At 42.0% G+C, this 23,881-nt stretch overlaps 1 protein-coding gene and 1 long non-coding RNA gene across 4 annotated transcripts; one reads left to right on the forward strand and one right to left on the reverse strand.

Moving 5' to 3' along the window:
* Window positions 1–566: 566 nt before the first annotated feature.
* LOC118557309 lies at window positions 567–7,228 on the reverse strand. Of its 3 annotated transcripts, none has more exons than XR_004927790.1 (4): window positions 7,207–7,228; window positions 5,540–5,611; window positions 5,230–5,313; window positions 567–927 (listed from the first exon to the last, which is right to left on the reverse strand). It is a non-coding gene; the product is annotated as an uncharacterized LOC118557309 (long non-coding RNA). The 3 variants fall into 3 exon arrangements; XR_004927789.1 differs by having other exon boundaries at window positions 7,202–7,221; XR_004927791.1 differs by lacking the exon at window positions 7,207–7,228 and adding an exon at window positions 6,341–6,377.
* A 3,708-nt stretch (window positions 7,229–10,936) lies between these two features.
* mtmr7a (myotubularin related protein 7a) lies at window positions 10,937–23,879 on the forward strand. Its single transcript, XM_012866857.3, has 14 exons — window positions 10,937–11,260; window positions 11,501–11,623; window positions 11,722–11,884; window positions 12,564–12,721; window positions 12,805–12,933; window positions 15,557–15,691; window positions 15,895–16,027; window positions 18,659–18,768; window positions 19,967–20,089; window positions 20,300–20,349; window positions 21,742–21,942; window positions 22,054–22,188; window positions 22,285–22,411; window positions 22,493–23,879. The coding sequence occupies exons 1-14, from the start codon at window positions 11,237–11,239 to the stop codon at window positions 22,850–22,852; spliced, it is 1,971 nt and encodes a 656-aa protein (XP_012722311.2). The 5' UTR covers window positions 10,937–11,236; the 3' UTR covers window positions 22,853–23,879.
* Window positions 23,880–23,881: the final 2 nt, after the last annotated feature.

Consider the following 23,881-nt stretch of genomic DNA (forward strand, 5'->3'; position numbering starts at 1 on the left):
TCTGCTGTTACACCTGTCGTTGCTACCTGTCGTCTCCTCTGCTGTTACACCTGTTGTCTCCTCTGTCGTCTTCACCGTCATCTCCCTGTGCTGTTATACCTGTAGTTGCTACCTGTTGTCCCCGTTATCGGGCCAAGTTGTCACCTGACGTCGTCATGCACTGCTTTTACAGTTGGGCGGGTTCCTGCTGCCGTCAGCCTGTGCGGCTACCTTTATTTTTTAATCTTTAATGTCACAACAGTAATAACTCCCTGATTGTTCCCAATTAGCTCAGACAAACACCTTGGTTCTTCACTTACTGATCGATGCGGTCATGATAAAACACGTACACGCTACTTTCGGTTCAACTGAGATTTCAAAATAAGAGTCCTTGACACCAACGCCTCCTTTTGCTGCAAAGTTGAGTTTCAAAGCTATTAAAATGAGCACCACCATGCGTCTTGTATTTAATTTTAGAACTCAGAGTTTTGCATTTAAAAAGGGATTTTCAACAATCCATACCAATAACTCATCATACTTTGTAAAAATGTTTCACATTCATATAAAAAAAAATGAAGACAATTTTCAAAAGTTTGCAATGGTTTGTTTACTTTGAAATTGACCAACAAAACATTTCAAAGTGATATGAACACAGGAATGATGATACAGCATCTGGTAAGAAAAACACCAAAACTGTATAAACCCTAACTTTTACTGCTCAGCTTGTCAATAGCTATATATTCAGATTAAACCAAATATAGGGGACTGCAAGATGCCACACTCCCATGTATCCGACAAAGAGGTTGTATGTAGGGTGAACAGGCAGTCGCAGGATCACCCGTCCTCGCTATGCAAGAATTAAATCATTGGAGAGGTAGAAAAGCCAAGCGGTGGGATGTTGTCCATGCAAGAAATTCAAATTTGTCCCAGTCTCACCGGCCGTGTTCCCTGTGGAAGACATTTGAGAGAAAACTGCACATAAAAGTTGTAAAATTACTGCATTTTGTCGACTTCCTAATAGTAAAGAATTACAATAGTCCAGCCTTTAAGTAACAAATGTATGGACTAGTTTTTCAGCATCACTCCTGGACAGAATGTTTCTAATTCTGGCGATATTCCTGAGGTGAAAAAAGGAAACTCTGGAGACCTGTTTAATATGGGATTTAAATGACATGTCTTGGTCGAAAATAACACCAATTTTTCTACTTTACAACTAGAGGCCAAGTTAATGCCATCCAGATTGAGTGATTAAGAAGTTTATTTTTTTGTGGACTCTGGTCCAAAGATTACAACTTCTGTTGCGACTCCAAAAAGAATCAGCCTAGTCGCTTGAGAGGGAAAGGTAGGGTCCTGTTTGTCTGACGCGCTGCCGTCGCTTGAGAAGAGAAGCGCACTGAATCCAGGATTATATAGTGAATAATTTATTATTCAGCGACCTTCAACGTTGTTTACACTCAATTGGAAATAGGTCTATATGGTACATGATCTGTAGTTCATCTTAGCACGGCTAAACGGTCAACAAAAAATTACGGCTACCCCGCTCCCCTCTCTCCTGTCAAACCTGGTACAGGTAAGCACGCCTATTTTGAAGCAACCAGCCCCCTTCACCAAATGTGTCACATGACATGCACGCTACACATCACCATAGCAACCATTCACCATGTGACAAATAAACATAATACATTTATGGCTCCTACAACTTCTGTTCCTGTGGTACTCCTCAAGTGACCCTAGAGTTTGAAAAAGATTTATTATTAACATGAACAAACTGGAATCTGTCCGACAGATAAGATTTAAACCAGCCTAATGCTTTCCCCTTAATCCCTACAGTATGCTCAAGTCTTTGTAGGAGAATATTGTGATCAACTGTATCAAATGCAGCACTGAGATCTAACAGGACAAGTACAGACACAAGTCCATTATCTGAGGCCATGAGAATATCATTAGTGACCTTCACCAGAGCTGTTTCAGTGCTATGATGAGCTCTAAGCCTGACTGAAACTCCTCAAGTAGGTCATTGCTTTGTAAATGTTTACATAGTTGATTAGCAACTACTTTCTCAAGAATTTTAGACAAAAAGAGAAGATTAGATATAGGTCTGTAATTTACTAACTCATCTTGATCAAGAGATGGTTTCTTAAGTAAAGGTTTAATAACAGCTATTTTAAAAGCCTGTGGTACATATCCATTCACCAAGGATAGATTAATCATGTCCAAAATAGGGCCACTGATCAAAGGGAATACCTCCTTAAACAACTTGGTTGGGATTGGGTCTAACATACAGTACAGACCAACATTTTGGACACACCTTATCATTCAAAGAGTTTTCTTTATTTTCATGACTATGGAAATTGTAGATTCACACTGAAGGCATCGAAACTATGAATTAACACATGTGGAATTATATACTTGAAGTGTGAAACAACTGAAAATATGTCTTATATTCTAGGTTCTTAAAGTTGCCACCCTTTTGCTTTGATTACTGCTTCGCACACTCTTGGCATTCTCTTGATGAGCTTCAAGAGGTAGTCACCTGAAATAGTTTTCACTTCACAGGTGTCCCCTGTCAGGTTTTATAAGTGGGATTTCTTGCCTTATAAATGGGGTTCGGACCATCAGTTGTGTTGTGCAGAAGTCAGGTGGACACACAGCTGATAGTCCTACTGAATAGACTGTTAGAATTTGTATTATGGCAAGAAAAAAGCAGCTAAGTAAAGAAAAAGGAGTGGCCATCATTACTTTAAGAAATGAAGGTCAGTCAGTCCGAAAAATTGGGAAAACTTTGAAAGTGTCCCCAAATGCAGTTGCAAAAACCATCAAGCGCTACAAAGAAACTGGCTCACATGAGGAGCGCCCCAGGAAAGGAAGACCAAGAGTCGCCTCTGCTGTGGAGGATAAGTTCATCCGAGTCACCAGCCTCAGAAATCGCAGGTTAACAGCAGCTCAGATTAGAGGGCCCCGTTCTTCGTACGTTGCTTAAAACATCCGAGATCAAATGACACATCCAACATGATTTCATCCGGCTAATCATGATCTGGCTAATTGGGTTCTTCGAACACACCTGTTGTTTATGATTAGTATGGCTGGATTGAGTTATCTGAGATAAACCTTTTAAAGTAAAACTAAACTTCATAAAAATATGGCCTGAACAAATCTTCTTACTGAATAAGATAAAAATAAAAAGCAAACCATCATACAAATAACTTAAATATTTTAGATTTATGGCTCCACCAACACTTTCCTCTTTAAAAGCCACTGTTAAATGATGTGTTTGTCTGTTTATAACAGCCACCAAGAAAAATCTCTCTACAATTACACTGTCGCGCTGCGCTAAAGGATCCTGTCTATTGCGCAATACGCGATTAATTCCAAAAGCTCAAAATTATTCTTGCACCTTCTGCAACAGGTTGCTGTCGTAAAAAATGGACATGGCTACGACAGACTTCCCATCTCCTCTGCTTATAAAGCTGCAATCTAATCCTGTTTACATGAAATAAGCCTGCTCTCGAGCAGGTTTAAGCTGGCGCACATGTTGCTATGACAACAAGTCCGAGATGAGTTTCGAAGAACCAAACAATCCAAGATCATGCCAAATCGTCAACAATCAAATCCAGCCAACTGAGTTAGCGACTGACGAAGAACGGACCCCTGGTCAATGCCACACAGAGTTCTAGCAGCACATATCTCTAGAACAACTGGTAAGAGACTGTGTGAATCAGGCCTTCATGGTAAAATAGCTGCTAGGAAACCACTGATAAGGACAGGCAACAAGTAAAAGAGACTTGCTTTGGCTAAATAACACAAGGAATGGACATTAGACCAGTCTGATGAGTCCAAATATGAGATCTTTGGTTCCAACCATCGTGTCTTTGTGCGACGCAGAAAAGGTGAACGGATGGACTCTACATGCCTGGTTCCCACTGTGAAGCATGGAGGAGGAGGTGTGATGGTGTGGGGGTGCTTTGCTGGTGACGCTGTTGGGGATTTATTCAAAATTGAAGGCATACTGAACCAGCATGGCTACCACAGCATCTTGCAGTGGCATGCTATTCCATTCGGTTTGCGTTTAGTTAGACCATCATTTATTTTTCAACAACATGACCCCAAACACACCTCCAGGCTGTGTAAGGGCTATTTGACCAAGAAGGAGAGTGATGGCGTGCTGCGCCAGATGACCTGGTCTCCACAATCACCAGACCTGAACCCAATGGAGATGGTTTGGGTTGAGCTGGAACGCAGAGTGAAGGCAAAAGGGCCAACAATTGCTAAGCATCTCTGGGAACTCATTCAAGACTGTAGGAAGACCATTTCAGGTGACTACCTCTTGAAGCTCATCAAGAGAATGCCAAGAGTGTGCGAAGCAGTAATCAAAGCAAAGGGTGGCTACTTTAAGAACCTAGAATATAAGACATATTTTGTGTTTTTTCACATTTTTTGTTAAGTATATATTTCTACATGTGTTAATTTGTAGTTTTGATGCCTTTAATGTGAATCTTCAATTTCCATAGTCATGAAAATAAAGAGAACTCTTTGAATGAGAAGGTGTGTCCAAACTTTTGGTCTGCACTTTACAGGTAGAAGGTTTAGATGAAGCTAAAATTCTAAACAGTTCAAACACCACACAGGTTCTAAAGATTCCTCCAACGCTGCTTCACTTACTGAGGACAAGGTAATCATGTTTGGGAGGATGCCAATGATTTTATTTTTAATGGAATCAATTTTATTTATGAAGAATCCCATAAAGTGATTACTGCTAAGAGTTAAGGGAATGGATGGATTGACAGAGCTATGACTCTGTAAGTTTGGCAACTTTAATGAAGACAAATCTAGGATTATTTTTTAATCCCCTCAATTAATGATTAAATATATGCTGCTCTAACTCAGTGAAGGGTCTGTTTATACAACAGTAGACTGTTTTTCTAGATCAGGTAGGATTCCTCATGGTGTGTGGCGCTCCATTTTCTCTTCAATTTCCTAACATTTTTTCCCCAAAAAGAACGCAGCTCTAAATTAAACCAGGGAGCCAGCTTCCTGTGAATAATCACCTTCTTTTTTAAGGGAGATACACTGTCTAATGCAAAACGCAACGTATATAACTATTAGTAAGACATTTACAGTTAAATAAATAAATCATTCTCATTTGTCATCCGGGATGGAAGTAACATTCCCTCTTAGTACATTTTTTTTCTCTTTTCAAACCTAGAGGTACGATCCAGAACTACTTTGGTTCAGACTGTAGCTTGTACTTACTTCCTGGTTCCTGAGCCAATCATTTGAGAATTCCCAAAATAGTGCGCAGCATTTGGTATTTTATTTTGGCGAAAGAGCAGCAGCCTGCAAACATGGAAACCAGCAAAAGAAGCAGACCAGATTTAGAACAGAATAAAACATCTTATACCTGTATTGTGGAAGTAAAAATTCAGTGCAGTTTTACAGCACCAATCAACTGTTGAGTTAATGGCTAGTCTCCGTGAAAGGCATAGTGTATGTGTTGTTTGGGTTTTAACCATTAAGTTACTTAAAGCTCCTTTAAGTCTTTCATACAGTAGTTATGACATACCATCCGCCTCCATCAGCCAGTCATTCCAGAAGATCATCATCATCTGGGTTTCCACCCTCCTCTTGTTACTCCCTGGCAGAGAAAGTTGCACACAAATAAGATTTAGCATGACTTAAAAAGAGACAAAACTGACTGGTTTTACTTACAAGGCAGTATCTTAGCCTGAAATGTTTAATATAAGCAATTCTGGAATGATTACATAGTTGAACTAATTAGGTTCACTATTTGGCAAGAAACAGTTTTTCTTGCCCACTCTTAATTCATAAACACTTATGAATGAGTTATAAGTTGTTTACTGCTTAACCAAAGCATGGTGTTGATATCATGACGATCATGAAGCAGGCCTGCTTTATGAAAGATGTGCAAAGCCTGATTGAGATCTATCCAAAACATTATGGGCTCTTTGGAAGTCAGTAGGGAATGTTGATTCAAATTTCAAGAATAAATTTGATTCCAATTCTCAGGATTTAGAATAGATTATTTTCAATTTGATCTCAAATTAAATCTCTGGTATTAAAAACATTTTTTTAGCTGTTAGTTATGCATTATATTGATACTAGTATCATTGTATTAACAATTAACTGCAAATTGATAAAGTAAAAGGAGTTAATGGCTGCCTTAAGGACCAAAGCCTCTCCCTGAATGTTGAGACATTTGTTTTCACTAACATGCTGTGGAGCAGAAAACCCAAACAGATCCAGGGTTGAAAATATAGACACCTGAGAATATCTACAGCTGCTATTTCTGTTTAATTCACTAATACTTTACTAAACCAAAATGAAAATAAATGTGAACACTAACCTAGCGTAATGTTAAAATTATGACATTAAAAATTCACCCCCCGGGCTGGAGTGTGAAGGCTCCAGTGAAGTATGGTGCATCAATGCCTCCGACCACTAGGTGGAGATTGGTGCTTTGTTTTGTTTTTGCCCTGCTGAGGTCTCAGCGCAGAAGAAGTAATAGCCTAACGCCGTTGTTAGGCTAAAGTCGGTTCTCTGTGTGCTCTACTGATAAAAAAAAACACAAAGTTACAGCTCCCACATAATTGGGCGTGCTGTGCGCAGACTGTGAGCTCTCTGGGGACAATAGAATTCTGTAGGAAATGATGGGAATACTTTCTGGTCCTTTTCAAACTAATAAAGCACATTCAACGGCGACCTGGAAGTTATTCTGTTTGCGCATGCGCAAAGAAGCCGATGGTACATATCAGGTAGAGAGCGCGAGTGTGTCGCAGTGATTGGCATGTGAGAAATTGATAAGACAACCACTCCAGCCACAGTACCTCGAAGCCGATAAAGATTGTGCTATGCCATTGAATTTTACAAATAGTGACTAAGCCCGGAAAAGCAGTGGCAAGTCTTAATATGCCACCCGATACATCCTGCTCTAGCCAGTTAGCAACACCCCTTCAAAAAAATGTCTGTACAACGCCATACTACTGCAAACCACACTCCTATCGTACTTTCAGTAAGCAAAAAAAAACATAAAATAAAAAAGTTATAATTTTAGCCACAACTTTTTAAATACATAAATACAGTTTTTTGTAACTGCCTAAGCTAACTGGTAATTCGGCTTTTTTATACGACGTGAATTAAAACACAAATATTTACATCACCTTTAATCATCAAATAAAATAACAGTTGTCTGGAAAGTTTTTCATACCCAACTTTTGGTCTGACCTTTCCTCTGCTGCGAAGATGAAGTCTGTTGAACAGCTGGTCTCCTCGGAATAGCGAGCACGGCTTTTCCACCACCATTTGCCGTTGGGTGGGTCTTCTTCTTCTTCTTCTTCTTCTTCTTCTTCTCTTTTTTTAATGGCGGTTGGCAAACAACTTACAGGTGCATTACCGCCACCTTCCAGAATGGAGTATGGATCAGACAATCTATTAGATTCTCTCTAAACACCCGTTCTTCTTAGAAAACTAAAAATACTCCCAAAAGCTACTTCCCCAGATGACCTCTCAAACAATTACCTTGTTTCTAATTTATTTTTATTCCTGCCTAATTCTCTACACAACATCTCTCTTTCTTGAGTATATTTATTACATTCTAAATAATTCTAAAATATGTTATGGGTCCTCTTCTTCGTTGTCTTGATGTTTTCATGGCGGTTGCAAATGAACAGCTTGGTACATTACCGCCACCAACCGGAAATTAGTGTGAATTAGGATGCGCAAGTTCATTCCAAAAACAACTACATTTATAGCAAACACAGATCTCAACAAATACCTCGAGCCAATGTCAGATGTGATTGTATTTAATATTTTAAATAAAACTTGTTTCTGTGGTGCTCATTTCCTGCAGAGCTACTCACCTATTACCTCTTCTATGGGTTTATCATATAATAAGCTGTTATGTAGGAGTTTTCTGAATGTATTTATTGGAAATACTGGAGGTTTCTTTAGGTTGTGTTTTCTTCCTGAAAGTAAGAGTAGCGTTTTACTAAGTATGGTGGAGTCTAAGCATGGGTTGTTCAAACACTCTATTTTTTTTTTCAGCAATAAAATATCCATCCATCAATCCATTTTCTGACCCGCTTAATCTCTCATGGGGTCGTGGGGGTTGCTGATGCCTATCTCCAGTGTTCACTGGGCGAGTGGCGGGGTACACCCTGGACAGGTCGCCAGTCTGTCGTAGGGCAGCACATAGACAGACAGGACAAACAACTATTCATGCACACACTCACAGAACAATTTAGAGAGACCAATTAACCTAACAGTCGTGTTTTTTGGACTGTGGGAGGAAGCCGGAGTACCCGGAGAGAACCCACGCATGCACAGGGAGAACATGCAAACTCCATGCATAAAGACCCAGGGTTTGGCGATAAAATATATGCAATTTAAAATTAAATACATTAAAGCATGGTTTGGGAGCATCAGTGCCTCAAGAGGTTGGACTTCATCCTGTAACCAGTGGGTTGCTGGTTTTATATCTCTCTTCGTGCCCTCTAAGTGCCCCACCTAAAGACAATTACAAGATCGGCTTTCTGTCACCTGAGGAACATTTCCAGGATTAAAGGACTAATGTCTCAGAAGGATCTGGAAAAACTAATTCATGAGTTTATGTTTAGTAGAATAGATTACTGCAACGGTGTTTTCACAGGTTTGCCTAAAAAGTGGATCAGACAGCTGCAGCTGATCCAGAATGTTGCTGCCCGTGTCCTCACTAAGACTAAGAAAGACTTCAAAATCCTTCTGTTAGTCTATAAATCCCTGAATGGCTTAGCACCTAAATAAATCACAGACTTGTTATCAGTGTATCAACCCTCCAGACCACTAAGGTCTTCTGGCTCCAGCCTATACCTAGAACCAGAACTAAACACGGAGAAGCAGCATTTAGTTCCTATGCTCTACTTATCTTGGGGTCTTGTTCACGAATGAGGGGAGGATGGAGCGGGAGATCGACAGGCAGATTGGTGCAGCGTCTGCTGTGAAGCGGGCGCTGTACCGGTCCGTTGTGGTGAAGAGAGAGCTGAGCCAAAAGGAGAAGCTCTCGATTTACCGGTCGATCTACGTTCCTACCCTCATCTATGGTCACGAGCTTTGGGTCGTGACCGAAAGAACGAGATCCCGGATACAAGCGGCTGAAATGAGTTTTCTCCGTAGTGTGTCTGGGCTCTCCCTTAGAGATAGGGTGAGGAGCTCAGTCATCCGGGGAGGACTCAGAGTAGAGCCGCTGCTCCTCCACGTCCAGAGGAGCCAGTTGAGGTGGCTCGGGCATCTGGTCAGGATGCCTCCTGGATGCCTCCCTGGTGAGGTGTTCCGGGCACGTCCCACCGGGAGGAGGCCCAGGGGAAGACCCAGGACACGCTGGAGGGACTATGTCTCCCGGCTGGCCTGGGAACGCCTTGGGATTCCTCCTGAGGAGCTGGCCCAAGTGGCTGGGGAGAGGGACGTCTGGGCCTCCCTACTGAAGCTGCTACCCCCATGACCCGACCCTGGATAAACGGAAGAAGACGGACGGACGGACGGCTCTACTTATCTGGAACAAACTTCCAGAAAACTGTAAAAGTGCTGAAAGCCTGAGTTCTTTTAAATCAAGATTAAAAACACATTTGTTTAAAATTGCCTTTGACTGTTCTAGTTAAACTGTTCTACTGTTTTTAATGTTCTTCTTTGTTTCTACATCCCTACTTGCTTTTATTTTATTTTCTATCTACATTTTATTCCTACTTGCTTGTATTTTGCTATATTTTAATCATGTAAAGCACTTTGCATTGTCTTTGTACTGAATTGTGCTATATAAATAAATTTGCCTTGCCTAAGTGGATACGTGTGCAACCTACTGCTCCCTTTAAAGGGGGTGGGTTAAAATCCAGAGACTTTTTTCACCCAGAGGGACAATATTTCTTATAATGATATTTTCTGTCCACTGTATATTTAAGCATCATCACAGGTTGGAATTGTAAATATGAAAAGATGAGAAATTTAGAAATTACAAATTTGGTTGCGCTCATTTTAATAGCATTGAAGCTCAACTTTGAAGCAAAAGGAGGCGTTTGTGTCAAAGACTCTTATTTTGAAATTTCAGTTGAACCGGAAGTGCTGTGTACGTAGGTTTATCGTGACCGCACCGATCAGTAAGTGAAGAACCAAGGTGTTTGCCAGAGCTTATTGGGAACAATCAGGGAGTTATTACTGTTGTGACATTAAAGATTAAAAATAAAGAGGAATAAAATAAAGGTAACCGCACAGGCAAACGGCAGCAGGAACCCACCCAACTGTAAAAGCTGTGCATGACGACGTCAGGTGACAACTTGGCCCGATAACGGGGAGGACAGGTTGTAACGACAGGTTGTAACAGCAGAGGAGATGACAGGAATAACAGCACAGGGAGATGATGGTGAAGACGACAGAGGAGACGACAGGTTGTAACAACAGTGAAGACGACAGGTTGCAACAGCAGAGGAGACGACAGGTATAACAGCACAGGGAGATGACGGGGAAAACGACGGCAAACCGAGATCACGTGATTACTGGTTCAACAACAAGGTCAAACAACATAAAGTGAAGAAATGCCATGCACTTGATCCCTCATGTAGACACAATACATAAGCTCACAGCACATAGACACGACATAAGCAGCTTCCATTACATAAACACAATACATACACACCTTACATAGACACATACATGGACACATGAACACGTCAGACGACGCATAAACATAATTTATGCAGCTTCCATTACATAAGCAGGATACATATACACCTTACATAGACACATACATGGACACATGAACACGTCAGAAGACGCATAAACATAATTTTGGCACTAATGGAACCCCATAGTTCACTACTTTCTGCCACATACAATATGGCGGTGACGTCGACGTGCAAACCTGCGCCCAATGAGGCGTCTACGTATGTCTGTGTTGCCAGCCTCCTCCTCGCCTCAATACTCCGTTGGTTCCGGTCCATACTCAGATGTTGTTTCACACATTTTTGTTAAGATGACAGAGTTAGAGCTATAGCTAGAAATGTTACTCATGAAAACGGCACAGATTTCTTTTAAATAGCAGTCTCTTAAATGACGGGCTTTAGGACCCACCCGCTGAAGGCAGCTCGGACAACAGGAATATTATGGCTGGTTTTACCTGAGAGCGTCGTGGAGCGCCTTTAACAATAATAACCCATGGTGAGACAGAACCGGGGTCAGTGATCGGACCGGACCCGCTCAGCAGGGAGCTCGGCCGCTGATGGAGCACATCCGGCTACCGAAGGTAACCGAGGGTCCGACCGCGGCGATCGGCTCTCCTGCATTTCCGCGTCAGCCAGAGACGCGCGTCGGGCTGACAAACACGAACAGATTGTGGATTCTGCTGGTGATCAAACGCGCAACGGGCTCGGTGCGAAGGGCCTTACCCCGCAGAGCCTGTGTTTGACTCCATCAGTGCAGCTGGCATACATGTGCACACAGCTGGAGGTGTTGCTGATGCTCTTCCTCCCTCCCCTCCCCACAGGTAGAGAATGTCCGGCTGCTGGACAGACTGTCCCCCAGGAGGAGCAGGGTGGGCACCCTCTACCTGACAGCCACCCACAGCATCTTCGTGGAGAGCGAGGCAGGAGGCCGCAGTGAAACCTGGGTAGCCTGCTCATCAGTGAAACCACCGGCTGTGTGGTGGGGTGGGCTAAAGCATGGCATGTTGTGTTCACTGGGCCTGTGTGTGTGTGCTTTCATCAGGTGCTTCACAGCTTGGTGTGCAGCGTGGACAAGCAGGCCGCCGGCGCCTCGGGGTGTCCGCTGCTCATCCGATGCAAGAACTTCCAGATTCTCCATTTCAGCATTCCCAGAGAGCAGGACTGCCAAGACGTCCACCTGTCCCTGCAGCGGCTCTCCCAGCCAGGTGGGCTCTGGCTCTGGACTCTTAGCCAATGGTCTGAAGAGGGTCCACATGCTGCTTTTATATAATGCACACTTTTTCACATCACAGCAGAGCAGGACAGGTCAGGGAGGAAGACGTGGAGAAGTTTGAAGCAGAGCTATAGGGTGGTCAGATTTGTGGAAGAAACTTGGTTGAAGGCTGTGATAACCTGGTCCAGCTTCCAGCAGGAAACCATAAAGCCAGAGCTACAATGGCTTAGATCCAAGCATGCGTACGCGTGCTAATGGCCTACTCAGAGTCTTGACCAATTAAGAAGCTGTAGCAAAACTTTAAACTGCCGTTCACAGTCCCTCTCTATACACGCCGATTGAGCTTGTGGAGAGCACTGTGTGAACATTTAACTCTCTGGAAGCAGAAAACTGGTAGAGACGTGCCCACGGAAATGACTGTGCAGCTGTAACCGTAGCATAAGGTCCTTTTTACTGGAACTTCACCGAATCGTGTTAGTCTGTCACATAAAATCCCCAATAAAAACATTAAAGTGTGTGGTTCTAGCGTTAAAGCGGACGAACATCTTTGAAAGGGCCAACGTACTTGCATGCAAAAGACTTTAAAGTTTCCACTTAATCCCCGCTGACTCTCTGAAGTGGCGTTTTGACTCCTTTGGTTTAATCTGTCTGCCGTGGGGGGGGCCTTGCAGAGCGATACGAGGAGCTGTACTGCTTCTCCTACAAGCCGAACATCCACGAGGAGGAGAGGCGACGGGAATGGGCCTTTGTGGACCTCAAGGCCGATTTCCGCCGCATGGGACTTCCGAACTCCCAGTGGAAACTCTCCCTGGTCAACCAGCACTACAAGGTCGGGGAGCTTTACCTCACATTTCCTCCTGTTGTGGTCGCTGTGTGGCTTTTTTTAAAATTGTGTTAATCCTTTTTTTGAAGGTGAGCGACACTTACCCCGCCGAGCTGTTTGTACCCGAGTCCGCCGCCCCCCCGGTTCTGGTGGGCAGCTCCAAGTTCAGAAGCAGAGGCAGATTCCCCGCCCTGTCATATTACTCCAAAGAAAACCATGTAAGTGGACCGCATATCTTCTATTTTCCATTTTAGTTTCAGCGTGGAAGCTCAGCTGGGAGGATTGTAACAACAATCACAGTTTGCAGTTCTGTGTCCTCAGCGCAGCAAAGCAAGAAACTTTTTTTTATATATTTTTAAATCCAAATAATATAAATAGGAGCTGATTGCTTTTCTTGGACAGTTTCTTGAACGGAGGTGATTAACGAGTCTGATGGGTTGGTGTGCAACCTCCCCTTGTAAAGCGGACAAAACCTTGAGTTACACAATATATTAAGCCTGACTGAAAATATGCAGATCAAATTGGGAACAAATGTGCTACTTGTTCACCATTTTGAACAAACAATTGTTCAACATGACTGTCGCACCTTTAAAATGCCCTCAGCTAAACGGACCATGGGTTTCGGAGATCGGAGGTCCGGTTTTAGGCCATTTATTGGAGTCACGGGTCCGACCTGCTGGGACAGTGGGAATCTTTTTTTTTTTTTCCAGTGGAAATCTCTAACTCTGAGGATTTTTTTTTTTTCTTTTGATTTTGTTTTTATTTTATTTTTCATTCCACTCAGTGTCCCAGTTGGGTTTCATGTCTCCTGGGTTCCTGCATGATCTGGAAAACTCTGGAAAAAGTCTAGAATCGAAATATTTCCCAAGTCTGGATAAAAAAAAGAAATGGAAAACAGAGCCTGGAAAAATATTTGATTTTCCAAAGCGTATTCCCTGTCACGTTGTTTAAGAGTTCTGTCTGACCTGGTTCCATGTTTAAAGCCTGGCCACGGCAGAAATATTTACCACGAATTTAATGCTTAGCTTCTGTGTCAGTAATACTTTAAGCATGGCTTAAAAAACTATTGAGAACTTTGACATTTTTTAAATAGGCTAAGATTTTCACATAGTACTATAGCTATACTATTTATACTATATTGTCAGCTGAAATTGATATTTCTGACCTGCAGCTGATAAGTGAACGTGACGTTGACTTGCTGACTCTGACCTTCTTAATGTTATACCAAAACGCGTTTGTTTAACGCAGGTCTGTAAAGTCGGAGAGGTGTTCCACTTTTGTCTTTTTAGAAAAACATGAATCAAAAACAACTTGGCTACAGCTCTGAAAATCTATTTTCCCAAGTGCGACTTTGTCACACGGGCCTGCTTTCTCTGTGTGTGTGAGGTCAGCTTCCCAGGCTAGAGGGTCTGTCTTCTCTCCATTTTGGATCATGTTCAAGGAGGGGAGCATTGCAAGAAGTCCTCGACTCATTTCCCCAGCGGCTAAATGGAGATATGAGAAACTGGAAGACTCAGTGATTTTAAATCAGCGTGCAGGAAGCATTGCTCTCTGATTTTAATGCTTGTTCTTTTGGTTTTTGCTCTAAACTAGAGCGTCGTGTGGCTGCATCTGTGTGCAGTAATTCAACTGCAAAGGAGAGCTCAGAGGCCATGCATTTTGGGCTGTAATATTTCAGGTGCCATGCATTAAAACCCTGCTAGCTAGTAATGTATTTGGCCATTTGGATGGACTTTCTATATTCTTAATGCTCACACATGATTTAGAGCCCGGTGACCAAATTTAGCAAACTCAGAAAGAGCGGTGGAAGCGTTCTGATTGCGGGGAAAAAAAAGAGAGTGTAGTGAGGAAAACATGCATTAATCACCATCTATATCAGGGGTGTCAAACATACGGCCCGCGGGCCGGATCCGGCCCGCCGAACAATTTTGTCCGGCCCTGTGGCTAAATGCATTATCATTATTTAAAAAAAAAAAAAAAAAAAAACAGTCCTGTCTGGCAAATTGGCAATAAGAATTGTTATCTTAATGCCAAAAAGAGCTCATCAGATTTGACTTTCAGAAGTGGAGCAGTACAGCTTTTGCAATATAGTGCTCCGCTTGATTTATATAGTTTTATTATATCTCAAATGATATGGACACTACAATGGGAAAGTAGTAGAGGAAAGGAAAAACAAGAAGAAAAAAAACAAAAGGTGAAAGAAAGAGGAGATAAAAGGAAGAGAATGATAAAACAATTATTGAAAAAAAACATGTACTTCGTTTAATTGAAAATATGCAGTTCCTATATTGTCCACGAGGGGCGCTGTGTTTTAATTAGCAGATTAAGCTTCAGGTGTGGAAAAATTTAAATAATTTCTTAATTTTTATCTGTTTGATGTATTTTGTCATGCAGGACAGTGTTTTTAAGTTCCAAAAAATGTGAATAAATGTTTTTCAACATTGTACAATCACTGTGATCAGTTCTTATGCATAATGCACAAGTAAATGTTTAACTGAGTAAAAGTATTGTTGAAATTGCATTGCTTTTCTTAAAAACACTGAGGTTATTCATAATATATTGTGTAAATGTGAAATTAATTTAATATAAAAATCAACAAGTCCACATTTATTAGTTCTATTTAATCTTCCAATGAGTTAACTGGTGTGGCCCTCTTGAGATCAGATTAAGCTGTATGCGGCCACTCAACCAAAATGAGTTTGACACCCCTGATCTATATCATCCCATTCAATCTCATGTTTTTCTAAACTCACCCAGCTCTACTAGAAATGTAAAAGAAAGCATCTTAATCCCATCTGTTGATCAAAAAATTCAACTTGAGAGCCTCTTTCCTCCTCCCAGGCTGCCATCTGCCGCAGCAGCCAGCCTCTGTCCGGCTTCAGCGCTCGCTGCCTGGAGGACGAGCAGATGCTGGAGGCCATCCTGAGGTCCAATCCCCGCAGCGACTTCATGTACGTGGTGGACACCAGGCCTAAGGTGAGCCCTCTGTGCCTACGCAAACACCAGCCGCTTCCAGTGCCGGGCTGTGTGTTCAGGTGGGCTTTGTTTTTTTAGCAGCTGCGTGTCCTCGGAGCGTCCTGGCTCTCCGCCGGCTGCGCTGCGGCGGACATCGAGGCACGTTTCCGTAACAGCGTGGCGCAAACTAACCGGAGCGAACGTGTGTTTCTGTCTCTTTCTAGCTGAATGCCATCGCGAACAGAGCTGCGGGAAAAGGCTACGAGAACGAAGATAACTACTCCAACATAAAATTCCAGTTCATGGGCATTGAAAACATCCACGTCATGAGAAACAGCCAACAGAAAATGCTGGAAGGTAAACCTTCCCTCCTTGATCGTTAACATGCAGTCCTGCGTAAAAGTATTTGCACTCTTGCAGATGTGTGTTTTTGCTTCTTTTTTTTTTTTTCCTCACACTTTTCAGATCAACAAATTCATTTTAATTTCAAACAAAACTGAATGAAAACAAATAGATTTCAAATCATGATTTCAGCCATTAACTGTAAAAAAAAAAAAAAAAAAAAAAAAAAAAACCAGCAACCTGGCTCTTTGTTAAAAATAAAAAAAAAGGAAAAAAGGAATTGCTCCTCCTATTAAACTCGGATTACTGCCAGACCTGAATAATGAAGAAAGAATCAGACACATGTTATGGTCAGGTACTGTAAATAAATTACAATACAAGAACATGTCTGTGTTGAATGGTGCAAAAACACAAAGTAAACTTAAAAACCAAGGTGCACTTAGTCTTAAATCCACTTGTTTCTCATCTTTTTTAGATTTTAGTTTCCATCGGGACATGATGAGTTGTCTTTTCTATCACATTGGGGCTGCCTTTCTAATCCAGCATCTGGACAAAATGCTGTAATTAATGTTGCCATGAATGGTTTTAGGAGTGGTCTAGTCAAAGCAGAGACTGATTCATAGGCTGTAGAATAACCTTAAACCGGCCAGAAACCCCTCCATTGTGGCTAAATTAAAACAGCTCTGCAAGGACGACTGGGTCACAGCTCCTCCGCTCTTGTAAATACTCCTTTTATCAGGGTGAAACAACCAGGTGTTAGATTTAAGAGGCTGTAGCTTTTTCACAAAACGCCATGTTGGTTTGCATAGCCTTTTTCCCTTAAATATTAAATATTTTTTCTATTTGCAACAGTTTGAGCATGTCGCTGTCAAAAAGCTTGCCCCACATGAGTGCTTGTGAGGGAAACGTACGGTTTTTTAAGATCTTTTTCCATCCACTGATTTATCCTACTGAAGCAGAGAAGGAGCCTGTGCTTTTTTCATATGTGGTCATGCAGACTGAGCTGCGCTGCAGTCGGGGCTTCAAATGAGGCCACAGGGGAATTTCTGGGTATTGTATAGGGGTGCTCCTAGAAAGGCTTTGAATCCATCTGGGTTTGATTTTAGAGTTGTTGTTTTGTTTTTTTACATGTTTCCTGGAGTGGGCTGTCCCACACATTATCCTCTGAAGGGAGACAGAGGGCGTGAGAGTTATGGGATTTTTTTCAAGTCTGAAAAGTAAGAGTTGTCCTCAGTTGTGATAACTCTTTGCCCCCCTGGCACTGAGGGGGAAGTCTTCAGATGCCAGGAGACAGAGCCAGCCCTTCAGTCTGCTGGCTTCACTCCACACGACTGCTCACTTCAATAAGATTTAGCGGACCCCCCGCCTGGCAATATTAACTCTGAATCTTCTTCCAAGGGGAGACCCATTCACTTAACCGCAGGCTACATAAACCTGATGACCTGCTCCTCTCCTGTCAGGCACCACAGAGTGCTGTCCCAGGTCAGCACATTGATGCAGTGTCCGCAGAAACCCCTGTCACCCGTGTCACTGATTGAGAACTGAGCTGAGGTCGTCACATCTAGGACCTTTTTCACAATTCCTTTGTAGCACATTTGCTGAATCCCCCTCGTTCACCAGCAGTTTTTGATTTGGGCAGTGTGGGTGGTCACCCAGGGCAGCATTAGATGGGGAAGGCACAAAGGCAGCAGATTAAAAAATGGAGACTTTTTATATTTTTGTTGGGTTTCCGGTTTAATGCTGACAACAGAAGTAGCAGGTTATGTGACGAGGACTGCACTTCATTGTTTTCGGCTCCACATCTGCGCTCAGGTCTTTTAGAAAATGGTGCTCACCCAGGGTGTGATTCACAGAAGGACCTTGCCTGCCAATATCAGACATATGATCTGCTGAATTGCTCATTATTTATTATTTTTCTATGTTGCCCCAATGTCATCTGATAGTAGCTGATCAGTCACTTAATCCCAAATTCATATGTAGAAATTTCCTTTGAAATTATTGTTATAAAGTACCAATAATTAGTTGTTAAGGTGTTATTAACTAAGCTGTGCTACTTTATAATCCATTATTAGGCAACTGTAGAACAAATGGTATATATATATATATGTTAAAGGTGCATAGTTCAAGTTTTGACTTTAAATATTTATTTTCTTTCTCATACCTGTGTTAGCCAACTTCTTCAACTCACCCCTTTAGACAAAGCAGACTTCACTTGGTGACAGATGTTGGGGCATTTCTACAGTGCCAGATGCTGTGCCAGAAATGTGCCATTTGCTGTTTCTTTATGTACACGCTAGCATTAGACGTGCTTGGCTAGCAGCTACAGGAAGTTAGAAAAGCATTGGTATAAAACTCTCATCAGTCATTGCTTCAAAAGTCATGGAAGTGTTAGAGTAGTAATTTAATGTTTACTATTTATATACTACAACTTTACTATTTTAAGTGCTTGGCAAATATTGATGTAAAGCTGCATTTCACTGTATAGCATATATTAAACAGTCGTAAGGGAAATCTGTCTTAAACAAAAAGCTAAGCACAGGCTGAGCACAGATTACATCCCATGGGGTCTGGGAGAGAGTGATAAAGTCCAGTGATCAGGTATGCTCCATGTTTCCTGACAGTGAGACAGCTGTATTGTGCTTTCAGTATGTGAGCTTCGTTCCCCCTCCATGTCCGACTTCCTGGAGGGTTTGGAGAGCTCAGGCTGGCTGAAGCACATCAAAGCTGTTTTGGATACCGGCGTGTTCATCTCCAAGGTCAGTCTGGAGGCTAATCCCTGCTGTCTGTGTCACCATTGCTCTCAGAATGAGCTCAGATCTGTGGAGGGTTTTTTTAATAATAGTATATATGTAGTAATTAGTAGTAGTTTATATATATATATATATATATATATATATATATATATATATATATATATATATATATACACACACATTATAGGCACAGATTCAATGATAAAAAAAAATCAGATTTTGGCATAATTCTATCTTGGTATTTCACTAGTCTTGACAGAGTTTATCTAATTAGATTGGTTTCTTGGCCCAGCATAGTTCCATAGTCACATTTCTAATAGGATTGAGGCCATGGTTTTATGAAGGCCATACTAGAAGCATAATGTCTGCTTGTTTTCTACATTTCAAAACCAGAATCCATGCGTGCTTGGGATAATTGCCCTGTTCGAGAACTCTGTTATGTCAGACTTTCAACTCTTAAGTGGATATTTCTCAATTAGGCAAGAATAATTAAGCATGTTTATCATGGCTGCAAACCACATACTCAATTCTACTGGTCAACCTTTAAAAAAATGTTCACACAAATGTGGAACCATTGAAAGGGATTTAAACAGGCTGGTATAATTAATACCAAGAAGCATTATCCCAATAAAAAAAATTACCAAACACAAATTTCCTTATTTTAAGTTTCTTTGACCCTGTATGCATCATTTTCAGTATGGATCAGAGAAAATCATCTATAAAGATTAATCTGGGCCCCCTGTTCCCATTTTGCATTTTAGAATCATGCCATTGGAAATGGAGAGTTGAAATTAATCATTAATTAACGTTCCTGCCCAACTGAATGTTAGTTCTACACAAGCTGGACACAATACTGTGTCCATCATAGTGCTTATTAGAAATCTTCATGACAATGTAACTAAATTTAAAGCTCTTAAAGGTCTATCGCTTATGAGAATACATTTTTAATTTGTTCTCGCAGTCTTCTGTGAATAATGCATTATTCACGGAGCTAAAAGTAGAAGAAATTGTCAACTTTGTCAGATCGAGTCAATGGGACAGAATTGTTTGGAGTCCTAACATCTATCATACACTACTCATGCAAAAACCCTCAGCTATTTATAGCTTTTTTTTATATTAAACACCAAAAACGTTGCCAGTTTTCTCCCTATTTTGCCTGGGAATGAAAAAGATTGTCTCGGTGTGAATGTTTTACATGCAGGCTGTTGCCGAAGGCGTCAGTGTCCTGGTTCACTGTTCAGACGGGTGGGACCGTACTGCCCAGGTGTGTTCAGTGGCCTGTGTGCTGCTGGACCCCTACTACAGGACCCTAAAAGGACTGATGGTAGATCAATCTCTAATGCTGCATCTTCTCCAACTTCACTCTGGCCTCAGTTGGTACCAGTCAGAATCCAGAATATGTTTCCATACATGTTTGAAGCATATTATGCACAAATATCTCTGAAGTCAGAAGGAAAGTTACCCATCATGGCATACAACCAGTGGTCCTTATACCGTAAAGTGCCGTTATAATATATTTCTTTTCTGCACTTAGGTCCTGATTGAAAAAGACTGGATCTCATTTGGACACAAGTTCACGCAGAGGTTTGACTCTAATCATAATGTCTTGCAAAAGTGTTCATATCAATATACAATGGCTACCAACCGTGAGCAGCAGCGTGGTTTCATGCCAAGAAAAAGTACCACAGATGGAGTATTTGCTTTGAGGATGTTGATGGAGAAGTATAGAACGGGTGAGAGGGAACTCCATTGTGTTTTTGTAGCTCTAGAGGAAGCATAGGACAGGGTGCCAAAAGAGAAGCTCTGGTGTTGTAGGAGGAAGTCTGGAGTAGCAGAAACGTATGTCAGAGCGGCGCAGGACATGAATGAGAGCTGTGAGACGGCAGTGAGGTGTGCTGTAGGCGTGACAAAGCACATGGTGGAAGTGAGACTGCATCAAGGATCGTCTCTGAGCCTCTTCTTATGCACTGTGACGATGGACAGGTCGACAAATCAGGTCAAGACGGGAATCTCCAAGTGTGACGTTTGCGGATGACACTGGTCTGCGGTAAGAACAGGGAACGGCTGAAGTTGGATGTAGAAAAATGGAGGTTTGCTCTGGAAAGGAAGAGGGATGGAGCAAAAGAGTTGAAGAAACATGTCCGAGCAGGTTGGAACAGGTGGAAGAAATGTCGGGTGTGGTGTGTGATAAGATTATCGGTGAGAGGGAAAGGAAAGGTGTGCAAGACGGTGGTGAGGCCAGCAATGTTTTATGTTTTCGAGACAGTGGCTCTGAGGAAGAGACAGGATGGAGATCGCAGAGATGTTGAGGTTCTAATTGGGAGAGACAAGGATGGAGGGACAGCTCATGTTGGATGTTTTGGAGATAAAACCAGAGAGGCCAGGCTTAGATGGTGTGAACATGTATTGAGAAGGGATAGTGAGTACATCGGTAGAAGGATGCTGAGGCTGGAGCTGCCAGACAGGAAGCCCAAAGAGGAGATTTGTGGTTGAAATGAAGGTAGTTGCTCCTCTGAGACTAGAACTCTTGTCAAAGTCTAGAACTAAATTCAATTGAGGTTCTGAGGTAAGACTTAAAATATAATCTTTACAGGCGATCTCCATCCAATCTTACTGAGGTTGAGCCGTTTTTTTCAAAATAAGATGTGCATAAATTTCAGTCTATAGATCTGCTAAGTCTGTAGAGACATACCCCAGAATACCTGCAACTGCACTGAAAGGTCGTTCCGCAAACTACTCATTTTGGGAGGCTGAAAAAAAATGTACGCCACATTTCTCACATTGTATTTGTAAAATCTTCTAAATGTAATCTCAAGTAAAAGTACACTTTCCTTCAACTTCACAATTACAGCATTGGCTACATTGTTTTGGCCTAGCTCAGAAAACCCCATCAGAATGGGTTGAACTGTGTAGGGAAGATTTATTTTGATGCTGTGCATTTAATGATAATCGAGTTTTTTTGCATGTCGTCTCCAGATGCAACCACTTGGTTAGGGATCCCAAAGAGGTGTCTCCAATCATCGATCAGTTCCTGGAGTGTGTGTGGCAGCTGATGGAGCAGTTTCCCTGTGCCTTTGAATACAACGAGAAGCTCCTGATCACTGTTCACAACCACATCTACTCCTGCCAGTTTGGAAACTTCATTGGCAACAACCAGCGGGAGAGGAGAGAGCTTAGGTGAGGTTTAAAACCTCCGGCCAGGATAGTTTTTCTGCTTTTAGAACGGAGATGGCGCGGTTGGAGGAAGCAAAGTCTGACATTGTTTTTTTTCCCTGTCGTTATGTGAAGAGTGCATGAGAAGACTCACTCTTTGTGGAGCTATCTTTGGACGAACCGTGCAGAGTTCATCAGCCCCCTGTACAGACAGAATCACAGCCAGTCTCAGGGACTCCTCCGGCCCTCTACTGCCCCCTACTGTTTTAAGTATGTTTACATTACACGTGTAATGGAAAAAAGCAAAATCATTTGGGTTGAGGTGTGGTTTGTATTTTACCAAATCATTTTTCTTTGCTTGCATAGATTTTGGAGAGGGCTATACAACCGCTTTGACCAAGGGATGCACCCCCGACAGTCCGTGGAGGATTACCTGAGGGTCATCCAAGAAGAGACGCATCAGCTTGAGGAACAGCTGGATTCCCACAAGCAGGTAGTGCATTGGCAAAAACGAAGGTCTTGCAAACAAGGTTTCTGGGTGTCAAGATGGGTTTGCTCTATTTTCTGTCTACAGAAAATAGCCCAGCTGGAGCAGGAGCAGGAGCAGGATCAGGAGCAGGTGTGGAATGATGCCTGCACTGCAGCCACCTTTGATAAGAGCCCAACAGTATGGGCTCTTGGGAAGGACCTTGCGATGGCCAACACTCCTCAAGACTACACCGGTGGCTTCATCGCCAGCAGCCCCCGCACACCCAAAGCTCCAGACAGTCCGCTGATCCTCGCGCCGCAGGATTCAAACCAAAAGGCTGACCCAAACCTATCCAACGGCAGTGACCAGGAGTCTGGGATCGCAGACCTGAGCTGCCGCTCCCCTCTCAGTGAGGACAGCACCAGGGACCCGGACTCAGATGAGGCAGCTTACTCCGCTGCCTGAGCAAATGTAGCACGCCGACTTCGCAATGCTGAATTAAGACCACATCAAAAAAAATGTTTAATCAGTTATCAGATGGTGGCTTATCTACCTTGCATTTTAGTTTACACGTTGTGGAGAACTCTAGTTTCTACATACCCAAAGCTCTTGCCGAGTCCCTCGTCTACTTATATAGACCCTGTGGTTGTAGAAGGGACATCGCTAAATGTTTTAACCTATTTAATCCAATGTTTCACTGAGAATACTTATGGTAAGCTTACAGAGACTAGAAGAAGCCATATAAATCTGCATGCATGTTTAGTTTGCGAGCCTCCTTAAAGTTCAACTCCCACTTGATTTGTTTCCCAATTTGAAGCTGCCGATAGCCAAAATGTAACAGTATGGGAAGTTTTAAAGTAAAGGGCTTTGAGCAAAAGAACTTTCAGACAAGAACAGACTCAAGAGTCCTGATACGGTATAAAAAGTGTACTTTTACTTATATATTGCACATTGTCACTAATGTCAGAGCGTATTAGAAATTCAAGGAATTTGAAGAGCGATAGTGATCCTTTTCTCCCTAAATGTCTCGTATATTCTATCTGGCAAACAACTCGTTTATAGATGTGTTTCAAAGATATATCACTGGACCTGACTGAGTTAATTGATGAGTGAACTTTTCTGTCTTGTCCCTGTACACAATGGACTGCTGAACCAGCAGGCTAGAGCATGTCATAGTAAATAGTAAACTCAGTATTGTTCCTTCTACATACTTAATTGAATTGTCTTAAATGTACAATTAGTTTTAAACATGCCGTTTTCTGCTGTTTGTTTTTCCAATCTGTGCATCACACATTACTGTGGAATTATACACGCATATGAACAAAGAAGGGATCGACTAATGCGCAACAACATATTTTTGTACTGTGACCTATTATTTTTATTCTCAGTTATGTCTCCATGTTAAATGCTTTTTTTTTTATTTTTGTGAAAGGGATAAAACAATCTGACTGGAATGTTTCATTTATTTATATAAAAAAGCTTTGTAGACTGATA

This window comes from Fundulus heteroclitus, chromosome 23 (genome assembly GCF_011125445.2).
Source record: "Fundulus heteroclitus isolate FHET01 chromosome 23, MU-UCD_Fhet_4.1, whole genome shotgun sequence".
Classification (NCBI taxonomy): Eukaryota; Metazoa; Chordata; class Actinopteri; order Cyprinodontiformes; family Fundulidae; genus Fundulus; species Fundulus heteroclitus.